Below are 10,988 nucleotides of genomic sequence, written 5' to 3'. Positions count from 1 at the left end.
GTAGAGAACCCTTGGGAGGTGAGATGACTCAAAAGCAAGGGATTGGACCTTGGCTTACCCGTTGGGGGTACCTCGCGAGGCAAGGATTATAATGCAAGAGACTGGACCTTGGCTTATGTAAGGGGGTTACCCTTTAATTATCCTCAAAAGCAAGGGATTGGACCTTGGCTTACCCGTTGGGGGTACCTCGCGAGGCAAGGATTATAATGCAAGAGACTGGACCTTGGCTTATGTAAGGGGGTTACCCTTTAATTATCCCGTTAGGATACCTCACTCGAGTAGAGGATTTATGAGGGCCTGTAGGCCTCGTGTACAATGACTTTGGTACCCGTTGGGGTATTGTATAGGCGTCGGCCTCCAGTACTCATTGGAGGGCCTGGTCTTTGGTACCAGGCTAGGTAGTGAGAGGGCTTGGTGCCTCTTGTACCCGTTGGGGTTGAGTGAGGGCTTGGTGCGTCTTGTGCCCGGTGGGGTAGAGTGAGGGCTTGATGCCTCTTGTGCCCGATGGGGTAGTGTGAGGGCTTGAGGCCTCTTGTACCCGATGGGGTAGCGTGAGGGCTTCTATGCAAGGATGATCTTGGCATACCCCTTGGGGGTACCTCGCTCGGGACGAGGATTTTAAGTGCCGGATATTACACATTTGTTTAGTGCCACATGTATATATGTAGCAATTTTAATTGGTTTGCAATTAAATAAAGCATGACATTAATACATAGGATAGATATGATATTGAAATTGGCATAATAGATATGATATTGAAATTATCAAATGTCGTAAGCATGCTTAGATTATGGTAATCGTTATTGAAGCATGTAAAGCATTGCATTAGCTCAAATTTAAAAGTGTAAATGAGAACTTATCTTTTGCCGATTGGAGAAGTGGAAAATTAGGATTGACCCGAATACCAAATCATGTTGGAGTTGTCTAAGGATAACGCTCCATGTAATCGACAAATGATAGTCGATAGTTTGCTTGACCTTGTACACACAAGAAGATGCCCGGTTTAGAGTTATTTTGCTTCTTCCAAAGGCAGAAAGAAAATAAGTGATTAGCAACTTATATGATTTAATTGATGAATCACATGTATTTTGCTTGTATGCTCTAATACAGTATGAGAGGCATTTTGACAATCTAAATTCATTTAAATAGCATGAAGGATTGAACTGTCCATGTAAGTATGGAAATGATTATTCTTGACATGAGAAGATTAAACGAGCTTGCCAAAAAATAATCATGGTTGGTGGATGACATATATAGATCACAACTATTGCATGGCAATAGTAATCATGGGTAGGTAATTAATCAATAACTGTAAGTGAAATTTGTGGTAAATCATAGAAATAAAGCAAATGTGCCATATTGATATGTGATAGATGTGTTCTGAAAATATGCAAGTTTAATCATGGATCATGCAAGATAGTGTATGTCTATGAATCGTGCCATAGAGTCTAAGTAAGACATGGATGGCCCTTGGGCACAGTACCAAATATGAGCCAAAGTATGCATGTGCAGCAAGTGTAGGTAACACGTACAGGCAGAGGGAGTTGAATATGGTGATGACTATCAGCATGAGAAACTAGCAAAGAACACATGTTCACGTATAATTGAGCATGGGAAAGTTCATTGTATCAATCATAAGTTGTGGCGGTGGACTATATGTGCTTTAATAATTGAAAATCATGCCCAACAATTTGTAGTGTGCAACAGACATAGCTGGTCCCGTACTGTGTACTAATATGAAACAAGAGGAAGCCTGTGATAATATAAGAATGGAGCAAGTGGGGTGTCTTACTGAAGCCATCTTGCATGTGTACGAATAAAGAAAGCATGTAGGTGTGCATGGATGTATCATTGCATGATACGTGACTCTAATTACACGTACCACGCATAAAGTCAAGCAGGAGTACAAACATGCTTGGCATCTCAATTGAATTTGGACCGTATATTCGAGTACTTATCTTTGCAGCCTTCCAGGAGAAGAGGCTTTAGCTCGAAAACTACACTGGGTGTGAGGATTTTGCAGGTACCTGGAGAGGTAAAGATTAGAATAATTGGGCAGGCAACTGAAGCAAACGTAACCGCCAATCTCATGAAAGGGAAATCAAGCACTTGGTGTTGCAGGATGCCAAGAGAAGATTCTTGGGTGCCGAAAGCACGTTGAGTTCCTAGAAACAGAGATATCAACAGGGGTGTCGGTGGCTTGAAGCTTGAGTCTGCCGGGATGGGTGGGTGGGTGTCCAAATCAGTTTCCTAGGTGCTGAGACCCCTTCCTATTTTTTTTGGACAAGTTTCTCTTTGTTAAGAGTTGGTAGATGAACACAGGGTGTCGACAGCTATTTTCGGGTTGGTGAGGCCAGCGGATGCCTAGAGAAGATTGTGTCCATAAGACTGCTGGTAATATAAGCTACCGGTAAGCAAGCTGCGTTCTGACCGGTGTGCATGAGACAAGAGGCTGTTCGAGGATCGTCGAGAGGTGAAGTTCCACTTCCGGGTACCAGAGTTCTTGAGTTTGGAAGCAGAAATGTTGATGACCAGGTACTGGGGTAGGCTGTTGGTTACCGAGTAGTGCCAAAGATTGAGGTTGTCGGTGATGACAATCCGGGAGGAGGCATGGGTGCCTAGATAATTTTCGGGTACCGGGCCCCCAATCATGACATGTATGAGAGCAGGAGAGAGATAAGTCTATTACCAGGAGTTGTTGAGGTTGGGAGGTGTGGGAGAGATGCTCAGTGTTCGACTCGATGATGACGAGTGCCGGTATGGGCCTTAAGAACTCGTTGACAGCGGTACCCGTTGGTGAAGGGCTCGTTGTATGGGATGTCGGGTACCGGTACATAGACTTATTTGGTACAAGTAAATTGCTGTTGCGAAGTAAAGGTGTCGCCGGGACGGTGTTGTCGGTGAGGGCACCGAGATAGTGGTGATTATCACCGGGGTGGGTTGGGTGTCCAAACCTTCCTAGGTGCCCTGAGCAGAACCACTTTTTTTATTTTATTTTATTTTTTTATCCTTTTTGGATCCTAGAGTGTCTGATGCTTGAGAGAATTGAGTTGGTGAAGGTCCCGGTCAGGGAGATGGTTTACCAAGCATGCAAGGCTGAGTCTCCGAGAGGTGAAGAAAAGAAGCCATCAAAGTATCGGTGCCCATAGAGGATTTCTCATTTGGGGATCACCGGGAAGAGGTGAGGCTGCTGCCGTGCTGGGCTAATGAGCTGATGAGGTTACCGCCCGAAAATTTATCTGCATCAGAGTTGCCGGACAGATTGGATGTTGGAAGAGGACCAAGAGCGGGATCTTCTCAACAAGTCCCGGTCGGGTACTACTGAAATTGGACCTTGGTGGTAGAAATGACGAGTAAATTGATGAGCTATGAGGGTGCGGCGTCCTGCACGTACCCGCCTACTCATGAGTCCCGGAGAAGAGTGGAGCTTGGGAGTAGAAGGTGCGGGGTCCTGCACATACCTGCTCACCTGTGGTACCCGTACATGACTCTTACTCAAGGTCGGAGGTTCCTACCCAAACTCTTAGGGCCGCTCCTTCTAGCGCCAATGTTGCTATGTGAGAATACGGAACGAGAACTAAGTATAAGGCAAGGTAGAGAGAAATGACACAAGCATGTATAGTGGTTCACTTTACCCTTGAGGCAAGGCTACATCCACTTAGAAGTTTCACTACGAGCGAGGCCAAGTAGCATTTGTAGTATACAAGTGTGAGGATCATGGATCCAATCCTCTTCTAAGAAGGGGAGGACTTCCCTTTATAGCTCAATGAAGTCCCATTCTATTCTATATTTCCGATGTGGGACAATGTGTGTCTATTTGTTTCTCTTAAAGCCTTTTGGAGAGCATGGAAGGATGGCCTCTAGGCGAGATACCAGTCGACCTCCATCATGGCGAGGTAGCTCGGGTGTCGGTGTAACGGATGCATGTCGTAGGCGGGACTAACCATGTCGCGGGGGCCCATCTACGAGGTCATTGCTTATGCTTGGCGGTATATGGTATAAGTGATATCAACACTCTATACTCTCTATACTCTCTCTCTCTCTCTCTCTCACTCTCACTCACATCTTCTCTATATCGCAACCACCGAGGAGGCTGATTGGGTGGTGGTGGAGACTCGCAAATTGGAATTGAGGTGGGATGACTGAGCTTGCATCATTGTTGCGCCGTTGGAGGACGAATCGATTGCGTTGGGATCGTCCTTCCTTATTATGACAACGTCTCTCTCTCTCTCTCTCTCTCCTCTCTCTCCCTCTCTCTCTATGTTTGAAATCAAAGCCCCTACTCTGCCATTGAGAATCGATCATGAAATCAAGAAGGTGAGGTTGAATTTGAGGGAGGTGGAGGTGATGGTGATCGGTGGTGGTGGTGGTCGTCTCTCACATCTTAGCTTCAGAGCCTAGAAACACAAATCATTAGAACCTAATCGAACTCAAAAAATAATTACATAGACATGTAGAGTGTGACGAGAGGATGAGTTTCCATACCATAAACACCCCAAACGGTGGTTGGAGTCATGGGAAAAAGACGAAGAATAGCTGGAGCTTTCAACGTTCAATTCTTCCACCACAATGGATGATTGGATGAACTATGACCTCAGGCTTGATGGCGACATTGAAACGAAGAAGATGGTGCTGGTGGGCAAGTTAGAGGCAGTTGGAGGACGAAGTTCTGGTCGAATCTTTCTTCCGGGTCAACGACGCCTCTTTCACCGTCTGCCATATCCAAACACACAAATTTTGTTAACAAATGGAAAAGATTGAAGATTGAATAGATTGAAGGAGGAGAAATTACGAGGTTGAAGCTAGAGCTGTTCGAGGATGACATCGATGGTGCCGTTGTAGGAAGAAGGTGAAGGTGAAATACCAATATAGACAAGATGAGAGAGAGAGAGAGAGAGAGAGAGAGAGAGAGGGTTGGGCTTGGGCCAGGTCCAACTAAAAATTTGCTGGGCCCGGGCCCTGCCTGTTTCTTACCGTTTGGGCCTAAAGCCCGTTTTGCAACCAACAGGGACCAGGTCGTTTCAGTTCAGGCCGGGCTTTCGGGCCCAAATACATGTTTTCTACTTCTCTATATATCTCCAGATTTCGAGCAAAATATGAAGAGCTGCAAGCAAAATTTACAACTGAAATTCAAAATTCAAAATGATTAAATAATGGAAGCAATTGTTGTTATCATCATGTACTAAGAATAAATCATACCTAAATCATACCTCCAAATATTGAAAGTTTTAATTAGATGCTTCAACACCAGAAACTAAAAAAATGAGGCTGAAACCAATTGAGATTGATATTAATAGGTACAACCGTATACATCTTCAAAATATAGCTTGAAGGAAGCCTGAGGTAGAAAGGTACTACTGTATATATAGCTTTCTAATAATTGTGAATATGTTTGACACTTTGAATACCATAAAAATAGTAGCAGAAGAACTCAGAAGCAGAGGAAGGGAGAGAAAAAGAAGAAAGTGAGGGGAAGTTCGAAGTCGAAGCAGGATCTCTTCAATTCTAGGAAAGCAGTGCAGCTTCTAGATAGTATCAAAACATGCATGCTCACAATAATTTACCAAATAAAAAAACCAAAATCAATTTTGTAATTTGAGTTCAATGAAAAGAGACGGTTATTCAAGGATCGCAATCTAATTAGGTTATCGAGTATTTTATCTTGTTTATAGGAATCATGGTGTGCTGGTAAGTTGTGTTCTATTGGTTTTTTGAAAAATCCAACACCGAGAAAGTCACGGTTTCGAATCTGGCATCATGGATGGGTTGGATTTATGGAAAAAAAAAAAACTTTGATTAAAAAACCAAAGAAAAAAAAATTGAGGATTAGGTGTTAAACACTCAACTTTCAGGTCTGGGCATACTCAATTATCAGTAAGACAGTAAGTGCAATAATTTTCTGTATCAAATATCATGAGAGCGAGATACGTACAAAAGAATTGTTCCTCTCCATCTTTTTTTTTTTCCCCTTATTTAATTTGGCAAGGACAGATTATTATGATCACAAAAGATGACATTTTATCATTTACCTCCGAACCTCTATTATGAGCTTCCTCATACGGAAAAAGCAACACAAGAACTCCCCAGTAAAGATGCTAAATGCATCGAGGGAGAGAGAGAGAAAAAAAAAATCTAAAAAAGCTAAATAAGCAATTCCATCAATTATTGATAGAGAACTGCTCAAGCACCCACGAACGTACATCTGTACACTTCCATTCGTGGACTCATTGCCGGTGTGAATGATGAGTTCTCAGTTTCCGGTAAACGCCATTTTATCCCTCAATTGTAATAACATGGTGTGGCCCATCATTCACGGAGTTTTCCTGGTCCGGTTTCACTGTAGGCTTTACATCCTTAAAATGTGCTTGGGATGCTAGTTTATGAGCAGCGTCGGCAATTTTCTCTATACATGTGATAATTTCAAGGAGTAGGGAAGCCACTGCACCTTCTTGTATTATATGTAGAGAATCAGCTGGGTGTTTACACAAGCTTGATCTTATAACAGCTTTGAGTTCCTCAGCAGCATCTTTCGACTTTGCAATATGAGGCTCATTTGAGGATGATTTGGTCATTTTCTTTACTGAGGTTGCTAACTCCTTCAACGCTTTCCCACACTCCGAGCTTATAACCACGCTTGGCCCCTGTATTATGCTTTTAACTTCCTGAGGTGTCTACAAGAATTAATAGCAAAAGATAAGTCAGATCATAAGTATGGTATATATAATAACAAGGAACATTGGTAAAAAGTGATTGCTTATCATACTTGGGTTTCAGAGGTAAGGTAGTTGTTGAGAGCTTCAATTTTGAACGCACATTGGCGAGGAAGGGTTCCAACTTTCAAGTATTGTTCCCATGGATGACGAAATCTGAAATTCCCATGGCCCGGTTCCCATCTTGCCAAATTAGCCTGGACAATATTAAGAAAATTAAGTTAGTTAGAACATACAACCTGATAAATGATTGACACGAGTGAAGTTATCCTAACAGAATGTAATGTGGGATTTTTATTATCAATTAGCTTGAAGATTTGTTCTTACCATAGTGTTTTCACTGCCTTTTGAAGTTAGAACACTTTTATATCCCTCAATAAACGATGACTTCTCTCTGGTCTGCTCATTTTCAGATACTTTAAAGTATTCATCTCCAAATTCTGTAATTAAGTATCGATACATGCAAGAACTTGTTAGATAATTATTTCTAAATTTCTTGGTAGTAGTGAAAATGAAGTAAAAATAGTACATGAATCTTTTTCGTGAAGTTAAATATAAATGCAAGAACACTCACATATAATATACAATATATATGTGTCATATATATATATAATGAATTAGTTATTTTTTATATACAAATTGCAGGTGATTGCATGTATCTATGTACGTACAAGGTTTAGATTAATTATTGATTGATTGCTTATAGCAAAACAGATGTACCTTCTAAGAAATTGGCCAGCTTTTCCATGTTGGTAGAAATCCGATTGTGAAGCTCCACCCCTATCCATACTGGACGAATGAAAACACAAACAGCAACAGCGATACAGCCTCCAATGGTGATGGTACATACCCTTTCGAATCCCATTTGTATGACCACTTTGTCGCGATATCCAGACACCGATACTAGGCAGAACGTCACGTTGAATATCAGCAGCCCATAATCGTATCTTGTCTTCATTTGGGGAATGAATCTGAAGAATGTCACTATTCCAGCTGCACCAAATTCAAAACCAATTAAGATGAAACATATAACAAAATTGAAGCATACATAACCTAATTACTATGTATTATCTTTATATCGATATGTACCTTCTACGAAGACAAAGAGAGCAATAAGTATAGGCTCTCCTTGATTTCCTGTCAGAGTTGCTAATCGATGAGCTCCAATGCCAAGAGCAGCAGCTACTACAGTTGACATCATTCTATTCAAACCTCGTCCTATTGTCGCTCCTGTAAATTTTTCAAATGATTTAATACGGATCATTTGAGATTAATTTAAATCCTCATACAAATAGAAATATGGTTGATTACGTGTATGAAGTATGAACTTACCAACAGAAAATTCAAAAACGACCACAACAGTCAGAATAGCCCACATAGCAGCAAGACCTAAACCTTCATACAGTGGTTCAAAGTAGAATAACATGGAGACCAATGTAAGAGCTAGTGCCACTTTAAGAGAATGAACAATTCTTCTTGGATCATCTTGCCCTAGTTTTTTTAACATCAAGCCGAACTAAACTATCTTCCCCCATAACCTCTGGAAGAGTCCTGCAGCTTTAACCTGATCATGGTCATTATTTGATGATGCCATGGATGCCAGTGCTATGGAGAAGATAGAGAGAAGACAGCCCTCTAGCTTGTAAAGTAAATGGTGGGGTGAGATGTCTAGGAATTCAAGAGTGGGTTTAACGTAGCAAAGTAGTAGCCTATTTATAAGTGAAAGGTATGTGGTACGGTATAGGCCAACATTCCACACAAAAAATATATGTTACACATCCCTATCGATCTACAAGCATATATACTGTATTAAAGTAACCTGCAGAGTTGACATCAAAGCCCGCATCCCTTCAACCACCGCACCCTTTGCCGTCAAAACAGGATTCATCCTAGTTGATAAGATACACACATACAGTCAGTTTCTAATACAGCATTCACCTCCCTTCTTTCCAGCAAGAGTTTTAACCCCAGTTTAATAGCTAATAGCTCAGCCAGACATGCCAAGATCCTGAATTGTAAACGTTGACCGACTGCTTCCAACAGAGCCCCATTCTCATCACGTAAAACGACCGCTGCTTCATATAATCCACTCCTGTCACACACAGCCCCATCTCAATTAACTTTTAACCGCATATGCGGAGGAGGGTGCCTGCGAGCCGAGCACCAATACAGCCATCAGTATTCGCCCTCCGCTGGTGCATCAGCTAGCTGAGCTTCACTCAGACTTTCCAATTGAAGAAAATGCTTCTCAAAGCAGTACTTGCGCAGGGGTAAGTGTTTGACCATGAAGCACGGCATTCCTCTCACGCCAATCCATCCATACCAGAATTATAAAGAGCTGCATATCCTTGCTGACCAATTTACTCATTCCATCATGAACAAGGAGAATAAAAACGTGAACTGACCCAGTGCCAAAAGAAGAAAAAACGACACAGTTTCCAACTACACATGTGGGGGTGAAAATTTTGAGATCGGTTTTAGTTACGGAATGGACTGATAGAGAGACAGCCCAACTTATTTGAGAAAAAAATCCTCGAGGAATATCCAGGTGAGGTGAAATCTTCTCGAGGCAGATCTAAGTGAGGCAAATCCCCTTAAAGCTGATTTAAGTGAGGTGAAATCAAGTTCTAATCAAGAAACGGTTCAATCTATTTGGGAAGCACTGATGATGTAGGACGAGAATGAGCCCAATTTAGCCGGAAAACCATAAAAGCAAAGAAGCAGCGTAGACTCAAGAATAGTGGTCGGAAAATAGATAACTCACACGAAATGAGGTTATTAGCCGTTGGAATATTCAAGAATATTTGGTTTTGGATCTTTCAGGTTTCTCGTGCGAAAAGTCAGGTTTTGATTGTGAATCAGATTTGATCAACTTTTGGCCAGAATGTCCGTTTGAGACGCATGATACATTTTCAGAATGAGAACGACGAGATCTTCAAGACTCACTTTAGTAAGCCTTATCAGATTTAGGTCAAAATATATCGTCTTAATTATCCGATTGGGGATTTAATATTTTTAGCCTAGTTTTATATCATTTTAGGAATCTTTTTAATTTAGATTTTTAGTTTCCTTTTTAATTTGGATTCTTTAGGATTTCTTGTTAGAATATGATTTAGGGTTTTGGATGCCTATATAAGCACTATTATGCTTTGTACTAGCATCAGTTTATCATATCAAATTTAATAAAATCTAGCGATTTTTCTCTAATTCTCTGGTGGACTCCAAATTTATCTTTGTAGGGTTTCTTGCTTGTAAACCCCGTTACTTTCGACTGCGTCAGGTGGTATCAGAGCAGGTTTTCCTTGTCTCTCTTATTTACCTCGATTATCCATAGGTGACAAACGTATTGCCCCAATTACAAGAGCAGATTTGGATGCCCTAACTGCTCAGATGATCTCTCAGATGACTGCTGCCATGAATGCTCAGATTGTTGCCATGAACACTCAAATGGCAGAATTTCATAGGTTGTTAGAAGGAAGGAACAACAGCAATTGTAACAGAGGCGGGGAAGGACAACGTGTTAGGGCTCCACATGGTGGTGGAGGTGATGTTGATTATGATTCCCAAGATCTCAGAACCAATGTTGATATTCCTTACTTTTTTGGTCACATGAGTGCGGAGGAATTCCTGGATTGGCTTCTTGAGGTTGAAAGGTTCTTCAATCTAATGGATGTCCCGGAGAATAAGCAAGTTAAGATGGTTTCTCGAAAGCTGAAGAAATATGCTGCTTATTGGTGGGATCAATTGCAGAGTTCTCGTCAGAGGTAAGGAAAAGAGCGTGTTCGAACATGGAGGAAGATAAAAGGTCTTCTTAAGGAAAAAGTTTTGCCTAGAGATTTTTTGATCAAGAATTACCCTCCTAAGGTTTTTGAGAAGAAGTTAAAGTCCAAAGAGTTTTCTTTGCCGTTGAGATTAATAGTTTATCTGAAGAAAAGTCAGAAGAATTTCTAATGATGCTCCACAAGAAATCATCCGTCATGACCAAGAAGAGGTTAAAGATGAAATTGTTCATGTAGAAATGGTTATTAATAATGAAGAAGTCTTGGAGCCTGAAATAAATCACTCAGAACCAGATATCATTCAAGAATGCAACCTTGAGAGCCGAGACGAATCTACTATGGTTGAGTATGAGAGCCAAAATGCATATGACAGACTCATCTTTGGCGTTGGGTTCATGATTGTGCCATCAAAATTTGCAGATGATCAGGCCAATAATCTACATGTTCAATTGTTTAATTTTTTCTCGGGTCTTTTGTTTACCTATTCTTGTCCTTTATT

At 41.2% G+C, this 10,988-nt stretch overlaps 1 protein-coding gene across 1 annotated transcript; it reads right to left on the bottom strand.

Moving 5' to 3' along the window:
* Positions 1 to 6,194: 6,194 nt before the first annotated feature.
* LOC112168424 (aluminum-activated malate transporter 2) lies at positions 6,195 to 8,235 on the bottom strand. The gene is made up of 6 exons (XM_024305548.2): positions 8,043 to 8,235; positions 7,800 to 7,940; positions 7,431 to 7,703; positions 7,038 to 7,150; positions 6,764 to 6,907; positions 6,195 to 6,671 (listed from the first exon to the last, which is right to left on the bottom strand). The coding sequence occupies exons 1-6, from the start codon at positions 8,215 to 8,217 to the stop codon at positions 6,273 to 6,275; spliced, it is 1,245 nt and encodes a 414-aa protein (XP_024161316.1). The 5' UTR covers positions 8,218 to 8,235; the 3' UTR covers positions 6,195 to 6,272.
* Positions 8,236 to 10,988: the final 2,753 nt, after the last annotated feature.

The sequence above is a fragment of the Rosa chinensis genome, chromosome 5 (assembly GCF_002994745.2).
Source record: "Rosa chinensis cultivar Old Blush chromosome 5, RchiOBHm-V2, whole genome shotgun sequence".
Taxonomy (NCBI): domain Eukaryota; kingdom Viridiplantae; phylum Streptophyta; class Magnoliopsida; order Rosales; family Rosaceae; genus Rosa; species Rosa chinensis.
Note: the sequence above shows the minus strand (reverse complement) of the source record. Positions and strands in the feature narration are given on the sequence as shown.